Genomic DNA, 16,347 nt, shown 5'->3' with positions numbered 1-16,347 from the left:
TCAATTCCACAAGAAAAATATGAAATTATGAATCAAATCTGAAATCGGCCTCAAGTCGGCCCCCGGGTGTCACACCCCAATCTTGGGAGGTGTGGCTGGCACCCGATGCCCGAAGGCCCGAGCGAACCAACCATGAGATATGATCTGAAATATAATAACCTGCAGGCAGAAGAGCCCAAAGCGACACACACACACACACACATATATATATATATATATAACCTAGGCCAACAAGGCTGTAACAACAGTATGATAGCTATCCAGAAGGCCGATAGGGCCATACAAAAAAAATATACATGCAATGACCGTTAGTCTGCAAGCCTCTAAGAGTGTAAGACAACCTCAACAGGCTGGGACAAGCCCCCCGATATGCCCAAAACTACTCATATACATCTGTAATAGTACCTATGGACTCAAAGTCAGCAACTCCGAAGAAGTGGAGTGCGAAACCCAACGTTGATCCTGGGGGTCCTACTGAGGAGGCACGCCGCTCTGTCTATCCGAAACTGTGGGCATGAACACAGCGCATAAAAAGGCGTCAGTACGAAATATGTACTGAATATGTAGGGCGACAAGTGTAACATGAAAAATGTAATTATTAAGAGAAGAGCTATAGAGACAATTTGAATTCTGAAACTAGCCTCGATAGGAAACTAAAATTCAACATGGATAAAAATGTATGCTCGTGGAATCGTCGCTCACTATCGCTACTTATAATATATTACATTATATAATAATAAATCCCTCTGTGGGGCTACAATATCCATAACATACCCGGCCATAATAAAGGCTCGGTAGAATCGTACCCGGACACGTGAAGCTAGGTAATCCCAATTGATCAGTGGTTACACAATAGGTGTCATACCCGACCATCTATAGTGCAGCTCGGTAATGAAAGTAAATACATACATACATTAAATCATGAATTATATAAGTGCAATGCAAAACCAACCTTAAAATACGTATTCTAAGAAGAGTCGAAGTGGCCTATCATCATTATCCCCCGACTATCATGGTTGTCGCTAAAATATTTAATTTTTCAACTACGAGCCAACAAGTACTAAGAACATGAGAGTTGTGTATTATGAGTACCTTTGAAGTAAGTGTTACTTATCCATGATTTTTATGAACGTCGAAAGGAGAACGAGTAAAAAGACTCTAGTTCTTTTTAAGCAAGGAACAAGGAAAACCGAGAATTCATAGATATTCTCTGAAGTAAGCAATCTATGAGAAATGATCAGGTCTAAGCATCTTTATAAGTTGAAGGTGAAATAACTCAAATCCGACAAAACAATTCGATAAACGTGTATTCGAATTCTAGTCATACCGAAAAGTATAGCGAAAGCCCTACATACCATGTCTATGGAGTTACATACGGTTTCCAAGACCTCGAAAGCCTTAGGAATGATTTCCTACATAATACGAACCATTTTATATCAAATTCAAGCTCATATCTTATATAATTCTTCATTTAGACATTTAAGCGAACAACTTGCGGGCATGAATTTGTAGACTCTTTTGTAGCTTAATTTCCCCCAACACACCACCAAATTTTTACTTTACTATATCTCCTCATCGACACGATTTCATCTATGTCTTCACAGATCCAAACAACACAATAAAACCATATAAAACAACCCCAACAATCAAGTAATATTAAGAGAGGTTTCTTAAAAAAATCAAGAACATTTCTATAGAGGTTTCTACTATTTCTTAGGAATTCTTATGGTAGAAGTTTACAAAGATCAAAGAGGAAGTTAAATCATACCTTATGTGACCAGAATTACTTTAAATTCGAGATTACTTTAAGGCAGAGTCTTCCTACGAAAAGTAAAACACCGAAGAATTCATGATTCTGAAGCTACCATAGTGTTCTCTATCTTGAGGATGACTAAATTGTTGTTATGATTGGCTAGATGGATGGGAGGAGTTTGAGAGGAAATTCCTAGGTTTTAGGTTCTGTTTTGGAGAGGATAAAATGCAGGGGTTATGTTTTAAAACTAAATAATTTTTTTTTAACCAAAACCGACTATGCACACTATTCCCGTAACAGTGTGCACCCCTGTACGAAAAATGTTAATATCTCTCTACTCCGAAGTCGTATTAACGAACGGTTTGTTGCGTTAGAAACTAGACTCATAGACCTTCGATTCAGTGGATAGAACACACCATAACTCCTACTATATTGATATAAAATCTCATCAACATTTTTTCCAAATTTCAGTAAAATTTAAAACCCGTAACTTGCGGCGATCTTTGTCGAATTTTTAATAACAACTCGAATGACTTCCAATCTTACCGTATAACTATCGCATCATTTAAATATCTTATAGAAATTATCTTCCTATTGAATTAGCCCCTTTACAGCATGATAACGTCAAATACACAAGGTGTAACATTCTCCCCTCCTTAAGAACATTCGACCTCGAATGTTAGCGGTTAACCTAACTGTTGAACTTTTTTTTTTAACAAAAAATTTCGCCAGAGTTTCCCCTGTAAATAGGACTATCCAAAACCTGTCATCAGCCCAAACATACATATCTAAGGCCACACAGGGCTACACATCATCATAATAACATCAACTTGGCCCCACACGGCCGTTTACTTATACAATAATGATAATAAGAAGGTTAGCCATAACTTAATTACCTCAACTGTCACTGGTTGATATCTGTGCAACACCTGCCATATTTGTCTGAAGCATATCACCGGAAGACTCAAATAAATGAGGGTATCTGGACTTCATGTCCTCCTCGGCCTCGCATGTAATTTCCTCTACATTATTGTTCCTCTAAAGTACTTTTACTGAGGCTACTTATTTAGTCCGTAGCTTACGGACTTGACGGTCAAGAATGGCAACAGGTATTTCTTCATATGACAAGTCCTCGGTAACTTGAATATCCTCAATAGGGCTGATGCAAGAAGGATCATCTAAAACTTTGCGAAGCATAGAAACGTGAAATACCGGATGGATTGCGTCTAATTCCGGTGGCAAGTCAAGTTTGTAGGCTACTCGCCCAATTCTCTGAACAATCTGATATGGCCCGATATATCTAGGGCTGAGTTTTCCCTTCTTGCCAAATCTTATTACACCCTTCATAGGCGACACTTTCAAGAATACCCAGTCCCCCATAACAAATTCCAAGTCTCGACGTCGGCTATCTGAATATGATTTCTGTCGACTTTGAGCTGTACGCAACCTTTCCTGGATCAACTTTACCTTTTCTACAACTTGCTATACCAATTTGGGTCATAGCAACTTTGTCTCGCCAACATCAAACCAGCCAATAGGAGATCTGCATTTCCTCCCACATAGTGCCTTATAGGGTGCCATCTGAATACCGGCGTGATAATTGTTATTGTAGGCAAACTCAATAAGCGGTAAATGATCTTCCCAACTTCTCTTGAAGTCTAAGACACAAGCTCGCAACATATCTTCGAGCATTTGAATAGTGTGTTCGGCTTGTCCGTCGGTCTGCAGATGAAAGGCTGTACTAAGGTTAACAAGAGTACCCAAACCTTCTTGAAAAGACCTCCAGAAATTAGCTGTAAATTGGGCACCTCTGTCAGATATAATAGAAAGCGAAACTCCATGTAGCCAAACTATTTCCTTGATATACAGTCTCGCATAGTCTTCAGCTGAATAGTTGGTCCTAACTGGGAGAAAGTGAGTTGATTTCGTCAGCCTATCCACAATGACCCAAATTGAATTGAACTTCCAGCGAGAATTGGGCAATTATGTAATGAAATCCATATTAATCGATTCCCATCTCCAAGCTAGAATCTCAATATTTTGAAGTAGCCCTCCCGGTTTTTGGTGTTCAGTTTTAACCTGCTGGCAGTTGGGACACTGAGCCACAAATGTGGCTATATCTTTCTTCATGCCATTCCACTAGTATAGCTGACGAAGATCATGATACATTTTAGTTGAACTAGGATGAACTGAGTATCGAGACTGGTGCATCTCTGTCATAATTTGCTTACGAAGCTCCCCAACATTAGGTACACACCATCGGCCCTTATATTTTAGAATTCCATCATCAGATTGCTCGAACAATTGCTTCTTCTAAAAAGGGATGCTCTCTTTAATCTTGACTAGCTCCGGATCCTCAAATTGACGCATTTCTACCTCAGCTACCAGTGATGACCCCGCAATATTTTGGACTACTACACCCTGGTCACCTATATCATATAGTCGCACACCCAGGTTGGCCAATCGATATATCTCCTTAGTCATTTCTAATTTCCCAGCTTCTACATGCTTCAAGCTGCCCATGGATTTGCGACTCAACGCATCAGCTACCACATTCGCTTTGCCCGGATAGTACAAAATATCCACATCATAGTCCTTCAGCAATTCAAGCCACCTCCTTTGTCTCAAGTTCAACTCTTTCTGCTTAAATATATATTGTAAACTTTTGTGATCTGTATAGATATCCACATGAGCACCATAAAGATAATGACGCCATATTTTCAAGGCAAATATAACGGCTGCTAACTCAATGTCATGAGTCGGATAATTGTGTTTGTGCTTCCGCAATTGCCTCGAAGCATATGCAATAACTTTTCCATGTTGCATTAGAACACATCCCAATCCAACCCTAGATGCATCACAATATACCACATAACCTTCAGATCCCTCAGGAAGTGCTAGAGCAGGTGCTGATGTTAAGCGTTTCTTCAACTCATGAAAGCTCCTTTCACATGCATCAGACCATTGGAACTTAACGGCTTTATGTGTCAATTTTGTCATAGGAGCAGCAATAGAAGAGAAGTTCTCCACAAATCTCTGATAATAACCAGCTAAGCCCAAGAAACTACGAACTTCCGTAGGAGTTGTGGGTCTAGGCCAATTTTGTACTGCTTCAATTTTCTGACCATCTACCTTAATACTTTCATCGGAAAGGATATTCCCGAGGAAAGCCACTGAATTCAACCAAAATTCACATTTGGAGAATTTAGCATATAATTTCTGATTTTTCAAAGTCTACAACACCACACGCAAATAATCCTCATGTTCTGCTTCTGATCGGGAATATACCAGAATATCATTAATGAAAACAATTACAAATATATCTAGAAATGGCTTGAAAACCCGATTCATTCAATCCATGAAAGCTGCTGGCGCATTAGTAAGATCGAAAGACATCACAAGGAATTCATAATGGCCATATCTAGTCCGAAAAGCCGTTTTCGGAATATCTCTCTCCTTAACTCGCAACTGGTGATAGCCGATCGAAGGTCAATCTTTGAGAAATACTTGGCACCTTGAAATTGATCAAACAAATCATCAATTATGGGTAAGGGTTACTTGTTCTTGATAGTCACTTTGTTAAGCTGACGATAGTCAATACACATTCTTAACGAACCGTCTTTCTTACGAACAAGCAGCACTGGTGCACCCTAGGGAGAAATACTAGGCCTAATAAAGCCCTTATTCAGAAGATCCTTCAACTGGGCTTTCAATTCTTTTAACTCAGCAGGAGCCATTCTGTATGGAGGAATAGATATTGGCTGAGTATATGGAAGCACATCAATAGCAAAGTCGATTTCTCTTTCGGGAGGAAGACCAGGAAGTTCATCAGGAAATAAATCGGGAAATTCATTCACGACGGGATCCGAATGAAGGGTTGGAGATTTCACCTCCATACCATGCACTCGTACCAAATGATAGATGTACCCCTTCAAAATCATCTTTCGAGCTTTAAGGTAAGAAATAAACTTCCCCTTAGGCGCTGCAGCATCACCTTTCTATTCAATAATAGGCTCACTTGGAAAATTAAAACGAACAATCTTTGTCCAGCAATCTACATCGGCATAACAAGAAGCCAGCCAATCCATACCCATAATGATATCAAAATCAACCATTTCTATCTCATGCAAATTAGCTGACGTATGGCAGTCATGAATTTTGATATCGTAACTTCGATATACCCGTCTAACTATAACAGACTCACCCATTAGCGTAGATACCTCAAATGACTTATGCAACAATTCAGGCTCTCTATCCCATTTACTAGCAACGAAGCGGGAGATATATGACAATGTAGAACCAGGATTTATCAAGGCATACATATCGATAGAAAAGATGGATAGTATACCTGTAACCACGTCCGGAGATGACTCTAAATCCCGACGACACGATAAATCATATATGCGATTTTGCTGACCTCCTGAACCAGAAGTTCCAACTCTTCCCCTACCCCTGCCAGTTGATGTCTGCATACTCTGCCAAGGAGGACGTACCGAAGAAGAAGAAGCCCATGCAGATGCCGTCGGCTGAGCCATACCCCCTCCACCTGTCATCGGACAATATCTCATAATATGACCTGGCTGTCCATATGTATAACATGCATCAGAACCCTAGCAACATGGTCCAAAATGATTTCGGCCACATCGATCACATCTGGGAAACTGAGGCCTCATCTAACTGAACTCGCCTCTAAACTGTGGACCTGGGGTCCGTGAACTCTGACCTGGACCAGAATAAGTGGTTCAATCATGTCATTGTCCCTGAAATTGTAGTGGTGCACTGGATATCGGATAAGATGGACACCTAGGAAACTATGGCCTAAATCCACCTCGAAACTCTCCTGTGTTACCTATGAACCGCACCCTCTTCTGTTGGCCTCTATTATGCTCTCGATTGGCTCGTTGTTGCCTCTTGCGATCCTCTAGACCCTGTGCATATGATTGAATACGGGCAATATCCATTCCTTGGTTTAGAGAAGCTGTAGTGCACTCATTTATCAAGTGTGCCCCCAAACCACTAACAAACTGGTGTACCCGATCACTCATATCAGCAACAATCGTAGGAGCATATCTAGCCAAAGAGTTGAACTGCATGCTATATTCCCGAACGCTCATATTACCTTGTTCTAAGTGTAAGAACCTATCTCGTCGGGCTCTTCGAAGCTCAATTGGCAAATATTGCTGTAAAAATGCCTCAGAGAACTCCTTCCATGTCACTGGTGGCACATTAGGCCCTCGAGTCTGCTTCCAAGTCTCATACCATGTCACAGCAATATCACGTAGTCTATAAGAAGTAAACTCCACTGACTCAACATCTGTGGCATGTATAATTTGTAAGGTCCGTTGCATAAGATCTAAAAAATCCTGTGGGTCAGCATTAGAATCAACCCCTGTAAATACTGGAAGATCCAAGTTGATAAAGTCTCAAACTCTCGCACTCACGGACCTATCAGCAATACCGAGGGTTTGGTGTTGGGCCTAGGAGGCCATTATTCGAGTCAGCAATTATACAACACTCCGCATGTCTAGGTCCGGAACAGGAACAACTGGGAGAGGGACTGGAGGTACGTTAGCTCCTATACGCCCTTCCAGGGGTGGTGAGGGTGCTTCCCCGGAAGCCTGAGAATCAGCCTCATTCTGTGGCTCATGTTGATCTACATTAGCAGGTGGGACCTGACTTGCGCCCTCTCCCACCTCCTCATCCAACCTCTGAATAAATTTCATAGCCACTTATCGTCTCGTAGTATTAGGCATCACTGAAAAGGTAAACAAAAAGAGAATTAGGAATGAACACTTATGATTAGGCACTATTGCACGATCTAGATCAAGAAGAAAGTAATAATCCTAAATGCCCAATAGCCTCATGTTTATAAGTGTGGTGCACAACATACCGTAAACAAGACTCTACTAGATACGGCTTGCAGACTCCCTAGGACTGACCTGCTCTGATACCAAGTTTGTCACACCCCAATCTTGGGAGGTGTGGCTGGCACCCGATGCCCGAAGGCCCGAGTGAACCAACCATGAGATATGATCTGAAATATAATAACCTGCAGGCAGAAGAGCCCAAAATGACACACACACACACACACACACACATATATATATATATATATATATATATATATAACCTAGGCCAACAAGACTGCAACAACAGTATGACAGCAATCCAGAAGGCCGATAGGGCCATACAAAAAAAATATACATGTAATGACCGTTAGTCTGCAAGCCTCTAAGAGTGTAAGACAATCTCAACAGGCCGGGAAAAGGCCCCCGACATGCCCAAAACTACTCATATACATCTGTAATAGTACCTATGGACTCAAGGTCAGCAACTCCGAAGAAGTGGAGTGCGAAAACCAACGCTGGTCCTGGGAGTCCTACTGAGGAGGCATGCCACTCTGTCTATCCGAACCTGTGGGCATGAACAAAGCGCATAAAAAGGCGTCAGTATGAAATATGCACTGAATATGTAGGGCGAAAAGTGTAACATGAAAAATGTAATTATTAAGAGAAGATATATAGAGACAATTTGAATTCTGAAACTAGCCTCGATAGGAAACTAAAATTCAAAATGGATAAAAATATATGCTCGTGCAATCGTCGCTCACTATCGCTACTTATAATATATTACATTATATAATAATAAATCCCTCTGTGGGGCTACAATATCCATAATATACCCGGCCATAATAAAAGCTCGGTAGAATCGTACCCGGCCACGTGAAGCTTGGTAATCCCAACTGATCAGTGGTTACACAATAGGTGTCATACCCGGCCGTTTATAGTGCGGCTCGATAATGAAAGCAAATACATACATACATTAAATCATGAATTATATAAGTGCAATGCAAAACTAACCTTAAAATACGTATTCTAAGAAGAGTCGAAGTGGCCTATCATCATTATTCCCCGACTATCATGGTTGTCGCTAAAATATTTAATTTTTCAACTACGAGCCAACAAGTACTAAGAACATGAGAGTTATGTATTATGAGTACCTTTGAAGTAAGTGTTACTTATTCATGATATTTATGAACATCGAAAGGAGAACGAGTAAAAAGGCTCTAGTTCTTTTTAAGCAAGGAATAAGGAAAACCGAGAATTCATAGATATTCTCTGAAGTAACCAATCTATGAGAAAGGATCAGGTCTAAGCATCTATATAAGTTGAAGGTGAAATAACTCAAATCCGACAAAACAATTCGATAAACGTGTATTCGAATTCTAGTCATGCCGAAAAGTATAGCGAAAGCCCTACATACCTTGTCGATGGAGTTATATACGGTTTTTGAGACCTCGAAAGCCTTAGGAATGATTTCCTACATAATACGAACCATTCAATATCAAATTCAAGCTCATATCTTATATAATTTCTCATTTAGACATTTTAGCGAACAACTTGCGGGCATGAATTTGTAGACTCTTTTGTAGCTTAATTTTCCACCAACACACCACCAAATTTTTACTTTACTACATCTCCTCATCGACACGATTCCATCCATGTCTTCACAGATCCAAACAACACAATAAAACCATATAAAACAGCCCCAACAATGAAGTCATATTAAGAGAGGTTTCTTAAAAAAAATCAAGAACATTTCTATAGAGGTTTCAACTATTTCTTAGGAATTCTTATAGTATAAGTTTACAAAGATCAAAGAAGAAGTTAAATCATACCTTATGTGACCAGAATTACTTTAAATTTGAGATTACTTTAAGGCGGAGTTTTCCTACGAAAAGTGAAACACCGAAGAATTCACGATTCCGAAGCTGCCATGGTGTTCTCTATCTTGAGGATGACTAAATAGTTGTTATGATTGGCTAGATGGATGGGAGGAGTTTGAGAGGAAATCCCTAGGTTTTAGGTTGTGTTTTGGCGGGAATAAAACGCAGGGGTTATGTTTTAAAACTAAATAAATTTTTTTTAACCAAAACCGACTATGCACACTGTTCCCGTAACAGTGTGCACCTCTGTACGAAAATGTTAATATCTCTCTATTCCGAAGTCGTATTAACGAACGGTTTGTTGTGTTGGAAACTAGACTCATAGACCTTCGATTAGGTGGGTAAAAAACGCCATAACTCTTAGTATATTGAGAGAAAAACGCATCAATATTTTATCCAAATTTCAGTGAAATTTAAAACCCGTAACTTGCGGCGATTGTTGTCGAATTTTTAATCACAACTCGAATGACTTCCAATCTTAACGTATAACTATCGCATCATTTAAATATCTCATAGAAATTATCTTCCTATCGAATTAGCCCCTTTACAGCATGATAACGCCAAATACACACGGTGTAACACCGGGCCCACGTCTCAAAATCTAACAAAAGTCACAAAACCCGAAAGTTCATTTAATTACGAGTCTAATTATACCATTTTTATCAAAATCCCACACCAGATCGACACTCAAATCCCAAAATTAATTCTCCAAATCCCTAGCCTCACATCCCCAAATTTTACCTAAAAAACACACCAACTAAGTGGGAAAACATAATTATAGAATAAATTTAACAACAAGTAACTCATCTCAAGAATCCCTTTCGAAATCTCTCTCAAAAATCGCCTAATTCTGAGTTCAAAATGTTATAATGAAGCCAAAATCGTGAACCTTAGCATTTATATGTTGTTACACCCCATATTTTCGTACATGAAAATACGCCATAAATAAAGCAATGAGAGCCCGGAAGTGAGATGTCACGTTTTATAGTATTAAGTTACGACGATGTTGCACCCTGAAGTATTGTACGTTAAAATTTCGTGTTCAGTTAACCGATGTAAGACTCGGGGAAGAGATCATCTTGACGTTAACGTACTTACGCTATTTATAGCAAGTAATAAATAAGTGTTATAAAGAATAAGAGGGTACACGAATTATAGAAAACAAGTTTTGTTGAAAGCGGCCCATTTGGAATAAAATACGGGTCGAGCGATAATACCCGATAATTATGAACTAGCACCATGCCAGGTACCATATGACCACGGTAGTATAATATATAAAGTATATATGAAGTATTTTAAAAATAAATAGAATTTTAAGTAATTTGTAATAATTTTTAAATTATGCGGGTAATTGATTAATTACCGGGTAATGAAATATTACCCAGTTAACTAATAAGTGGATACAAAATTATAAAATATACCCATTTTACACATGGAAGTAGGCCACCAAACAAGAAGATGATTCATAAGCCATTTATGTATAGGTGTCTAGTCTTACACTTAAGGTTTAAAATAAACCTTAAAGTTAACAAAGATAAGACCTTTTCAAGGATAAGAACATATAACGTTAGGAACTCCTATTTTAGTTTGAAAGTTTGAAAAACCTTTTTGTTCAAAAACGTTAGAAGCGTTTCATTTTAAATCAAAGCAGAAATATTTCATTGTCAAAACCAAAAGCTTAGAAGCGTTCCATTTCAAAACTAAAAGCTTAGAAGCAATTTCATCCAAAACTTCAACAAATCAAAGCAGATCTCGTTCCTCAATTACAAAGCCCAGAAGCTTAATCTGATTTTTAGGTTATAAGTTCAATCAACAAAGTTTTCCAACGAAATATTATGCAGAGTTTTTCCTACTCCAGCTATGTTAAGGCTAAGCTTTTCCTTTATTTTGGCATGATCTCGTCATTACACAAGTTTGATAACGAGGCATAAAGAAAAATTCATATCCCGGAATTTACGTATATTTTGTTGTCTCGCAAGTTACGTATATTTTTCTAGTTTTGTAAGTTATAATATTCTCCTTATCGGGACTTTATATTCAATTGAGTATTTTCATCTTCCAGTCAAGAGAGCAGAGAGTTTAGATATATACAATATTAAAATTTTTCCATTACCATCGAGCTATAATCGATGGGCAGACCCCTATTGGGCAACCTCTGTAAGCTATATACCGAGCCTACTGTGACCGAGCGCTAATGAGTGAGCCCAGTTGGTCGAGATACAGAGCCTAGTATGGGCAAGCGCCTATGAGCGAGCCTACTACAACAGAGAAGTTATATATATACCGAGCCTATTGTGGCCGAGCGCCTATGAGCGAGCCTCCTACGGCATATATATATATATATATATATATATATATATATATATATATATATATATATATATACCGAGCCTTATAGGGCCGCACAACTATTCTATTCACTATATTGAGAGAGTTGAGTCAGTATCAGCTGATGAGCATATCTTCAGATTTTCTTTGACTCCCAGTTATTATCAGTTCAGTTTCAGCTTCAGTATATTGCCTTACATACTCGGTACATTATCTCGTACTGACATCCCTTTTGCTTGGGGACGCTGCGTTGCATGCCTGCTAGTTCTGATAGACAGGTCGAGCTCTCCAAGTAGGCTATCAGCTCAGCAGAAGATGTTGATGCTTTCCATTTGCTTCGGAGTTGCTTGTTTTGAATGGTTTTAAGTTGAATAAAATGTCACATTCTTAATGAGCATGTTATTGTTTTTACTGTGGAAAGCTACATCTGCAATTGTTAACTATAAAGATTTCTGCTTAGTACTTCAAATTTGCAGTCGTGTAGTATAGTATATCCAAGAAAATATTTTTTTTAATGTGGTTAAATTGAATGCACCTGGAGTGTAACATTTTTTTTTGAATGTTATTACATTGTTAAATATGTAACTTGATCTCATTTTGCTTGATGGATGACTATGACTTATTGGGTTCAGTCATATAAAAAACATCATTATAATTTATGGCCCTCAAAAAATTAGTTCAAACATCCTTTAAAAAATAGACTTGAGGTGTGTCGTGCCAAATAAAATCTCAAAATGCATGGCCCTCACTTAACTAATTTTAATCCTTAGAAATCGAGACATGCCATTTAGTTGAATTTCCCATGGCCCTCGCAAATGTGAAAGAGCGTAGTTGCTTTAGACGCGCTATTTAAAAATTACTTTCCTAAAATCGGGTGTGCATTTCATGTGACCCAAATTCAAATCTCAACAACGTTAGATAAAATGTATCGTAGATCGCGGGTGCATTTATGCGACGTGGCTCAAGACGTATTTTGGATGATGTTGAATCTTTCCTAAAAAATAACTAAATAAAAGTGGTTATAAAGTTAAAATTGAACCATAGGTTAAAACATGTTTTAAAATCAGATAAATAGGCCATAAATAATAGTTGAGCGACCGTGCTAGAACCACAGAACTCGAGAATACCTAACAACTTCTCCCGAGTTAACCGAATTCCTTACCCGGATTTCTGTGTTCGCGGACTGTAAAACAGAGTCAATCTTTCCTCGATTCGGGATTTAAACCGGTGACTTAGGACACCACAAATTATTCCAAGTGGCGAATCTGATTATTAAATAAATAATCTCGTTTCGATTGTCACTTTAATTGAAAAAACTTCCTTATACCCTTCCGGGGGTGGTAAGAAGGAGGTGTGACAGCTCTGGCGACTCTGCTGGGGATAAGAACCCAGAACTTCTGGTTCTGGGTTCACAATTCGAGCTTAGAGTAATTGTTATATTTGGCTTTATTTACTGTCTGATTTTATTTACCTGTTTGGGTCTAATGTGCTAAATATTGCTTTTTACCGCTTTGATTTTACCTGAACTGTATATAAACTGCTACGAAACCCTTCTCTTCTCATCTTTGGGGATGTGCACGCTGGCATGACTCTTCTTCTATTAGTGTCATACCTTAAAATAATAAAGAGGCTCGGACAAGTTACAAAGCCGGTTGACCTTTTGGTTCCCGGTACGTAGCCCCCTCCCCGGCTCGAGTTGTCCGCTCGGGTGCACAGGTCTAGAACAATACACCCAGGTTTTAAACCTAGAATAACTCAGCCTCATGCCGGATCCCTAGTAGGAATGCCTGTTTGCATCATATACATTTGACTTTGGGGACTCAACACAGGGGTTGGGTCCGTCTAGGACAGGTGTACCCTAAAATTAAAAGACCATCTTGATGCATCTTATGTGTTACTTGCGTATCTGTCTGTTTCGGCTTGCAAGTTGACCGGCTTCTAGAATAGGGAAAGAAAAAAAATTAAAAAAAAAAGAGGAGAAAAAGAAAAAAGAAACAAAAAGTGAGAGGTAGTTATTTAGAAAATTCTGAAAATCTGCCAAAACTCTGGAAAAAAAAGTCATTTCAAAATGAGCCAAAATTTTCAAGTGTCATGTTTTCCTATTCCGTCAAAACTGGGCAGAACTATGCAGGTCTAATTCTCACCGGATATGAGATACGTAGGCAAACCTCATCGGTTCCGACCCCCAATTTTCAAAAATCCAAAAATATTTTCTTTTACTTCCTTCTTTAGCAAAATTTTTCTTTGGGACCCCAATTTTTAAAAATACAAAAATATTTCCTTTTAATTTCTTCTCAAAATCAAAAAATACAAAAAATATTTTCATTCTTCTTTCGAAAATTGAAAAGAAAATTCAAGATTTAAAAATATTTTCTTTTTATTTAGAAGTACTTCTTTCATAAATTCAGAATAAAAATCCATAAATGCAAAAATATTTGTCTTTCTTCTTTAGAAGTTTTTCTTTCGAAATTTTTTTTAAAAAAGTTGAAATTCAAAAAATATTTTTTCTTCTTTAGAAGTCTTTCTTTTCAAATTTTTTTTTTTAAAAAAACAAACAAACAAAAAATCGAAATCAAAAAATATATTTTGTTTCTTCTTTTTAAGTCTTTCTTTCGGAAAAAGTCCAAAATCCCAAAAAGAGTTAGTTTATTTACTTTATTCCTAATCTTCTCGAACTATGCAAGATCTGATTCATGTTCCCACGTGATACTTAGGCAGCCCACATCAAGTTCGATCGAATGGTTAAAAAAACAGAGAAAAGAAAGAAAAAAGAAAAAAAAAAGAAAAGGAAAAAAAGAGAGTGTTTATTCTAACATTCTTGTGATTTTGGAATAATAGGTAGTCAAGGGTGGTCGGTTTGTTGGTTTGCAATGGCAAAAACAATCCAAGATCTCTCGAAAATAAATGCATCTTCTCAACTAATGGAACAAGCACCATTATTGTTGATCCAAGGTCACAAAAAGGTAAGCAGGCAAGTTGGCGGTGAAAAATAAAAAATGGAGACAAATGTGGGGTTGAATTTACCAGTTTTGAATAATAGGACATGGGCTGCTCGGGATGATTGTCAAAATTTGAGTGTTGAATCCAAAGCAATTAAAATGGTCAAATGTTGTGGTAATGTTGATGTGCGAATGTGTGGCTAAGATGTCGCTTAGTAACTCGAAAGTCACTCCTCTTTTAGCCATGGTAGCTTATTTTGTCATTTTTTCTTCTTCTTTTCTGTTATCTGACCCTGCTATCCTTTATTCAATAAAAAAAAGCATATCAGTCATTTTGTGTCCATTTTGTGCATAGTTCTTTTCACGCTAGTTTTAGTGACATGACATGCATGCGGAATTTTTGGCCAGATCTTAGAAAACTGACTTAGTCTTGAGTTGGATAAGTGAGAAAGAGACACTTTTGGAAGATGAATAAAGACAAGAAATATTTGGAAAATAAGCATGAGCCAAGTTTACATGGAACCAAATAAGTTATGCTCATGGATGTTAAGGATCTCTACCTTTTGAATCATTTGAGAAGATCGGGCTTAAGGATAATCGGATGGGCTGAAGTCTGTTTAGCACTAAGAGATAGAAAGTGTTTTCAATAGAAGGTGTATTCCAGACAACTTGAAATGGATCAGTTAGTGGCAAAATGCATCTTCTACATTAAGACAAAATCCAAGAAAAGTCACCTAAATTGACAAGGGTCATTCACAACGAGGAAAGTATTGCTCATACAGATTTACACTGAAAAAGACCCAAGAAGTCAGGCATGTTCATCAGTGATGTGATCGCGAAAAAATATTTTAATTGGCGTTCTCGAGGATGGGAGGCCCTTTTTCTGCTATCCAAACACTTTATACTCTTTGTTACTCCTTTTGAACCTGTGTTATTTTCTTTAACCACCCTCTTTTGGAATCAAGTTTAGAGTCAAGGGTCCAAAAAAAAAGAAAAAAAAAAGAAAAGAAAAGTCCATGCCCCAAGAGTACAAACTGGGGTAGCTTTTAGAAAGTTCAAGTGAAAAAAAGAAGAAGAAAAGAATTGTCAAAGGTCCATGCCCTAAAAAAATATAAGCTGGGGCAACTTGTTTTTTAAAAAAAAGACAAAGAAAAGAAAAGAAAAAGAGAAAAAGATATAGAAAGAAAGATGAAAAAAATAGTTAGGTCAGATGTTAGAACTACGTTCGACCTGATTCCTTAAAAAAATGATACGTAGGCAGCCTCCCGGTTCGGTCAAATAAAATAAGAATTCTAAGAAAAAGAAAAAGAAAAATTCAAAAAAAATCCCCAATAGTTTAAACTGGGGCAAAGAATTTATTTCATTTTTAAAAGAGTCAATTCCAAAAGTTGTAAGTATACAACCCTGTCATCTTTAGTCTGTGTTGAGCTTTATGCCGGCCTTTAATCTAACCCTATCCAAAAACCTTCCAAATAAAGACCTCTCGATATGCCTTCAAAAGTGCCAAGAGGAGCATGCAATGATCAACGGTTGTCACGCGACATAGAACATTGTCAAGATGTTCGCACAAGAAAAGTGAAAAAAAAAAGAAAATGAAAAAT

The 16,347-nt window shown here is 37.9% G+C and overlaps 1 protein-coding gene across 1 annotated transcript; it reads right to left on the bottom strand.

Moving 5' to 3' along the window:
* Nucleotides 1–5,751: 5,751 nt before the first annotated feature.
* LOC138870420 (uncharacterized) lies at nt 5,752–7,476 on the bottom strand. Its single transcript, XM_070148224.1, has 4 exons — nt 7,335–7,476; nt 6,603–7,142; nt 6,477–6,532; nt 5,752–6,333 (listed from the first exon to the last, which is right to left on the bottom strand). Exons 1-4 carry the CDS (start codon nt 7,474–7,476, stop codon nt 5,752–5,754), a joined length of 1,320 nt encoding a protein of 439 aa, XP_070004325.1.
* Nucleotides 7,477–16,347: the final 8,871 nt, after the last annotated feature.

This window comes from Nicotiana sylvestris, chromosome 6 (genome assembly GCF_000393655.2).
Source record: "Nicotiana sylvestris chromosome 6, ASM39365v2, whole genome shotgun sequence".
Classification (NCBI taxonomy): domain Eukaryota; kingdom Viridiplantae; phylum Streptophyta; class Magnoliopsida; order Solanales; family Solanaceae; genus Nicotiana; species Nicotiana sylvestris.
This window is presented reverse-complemented; position numbering and strand designations above follow the sequence as displayed.

Coding starts and splice junctions, on each gene's coding strand:
- LOC138870420 (XM_070148224.1), bottom strand. CDS start 7,476: ATGAAATTTATTCAGAGGTTGGATGAGGAGGTGGGAGAGGGCGCAAGT. Junction 7,143..7,334: donor CTCACCACCCCTGGAAGGGC/GTATAGGAGCTA, acceptor CAGTATTTACAG/GGGTTGATTCTAATGCTGAC. Junction 6,334..6,476: donor AACCACTTATTCTGGTCCAG/GTCAGAGTTCAC, acceptor ACATATGGACAG/CCAGGTCATATTATGAGATA.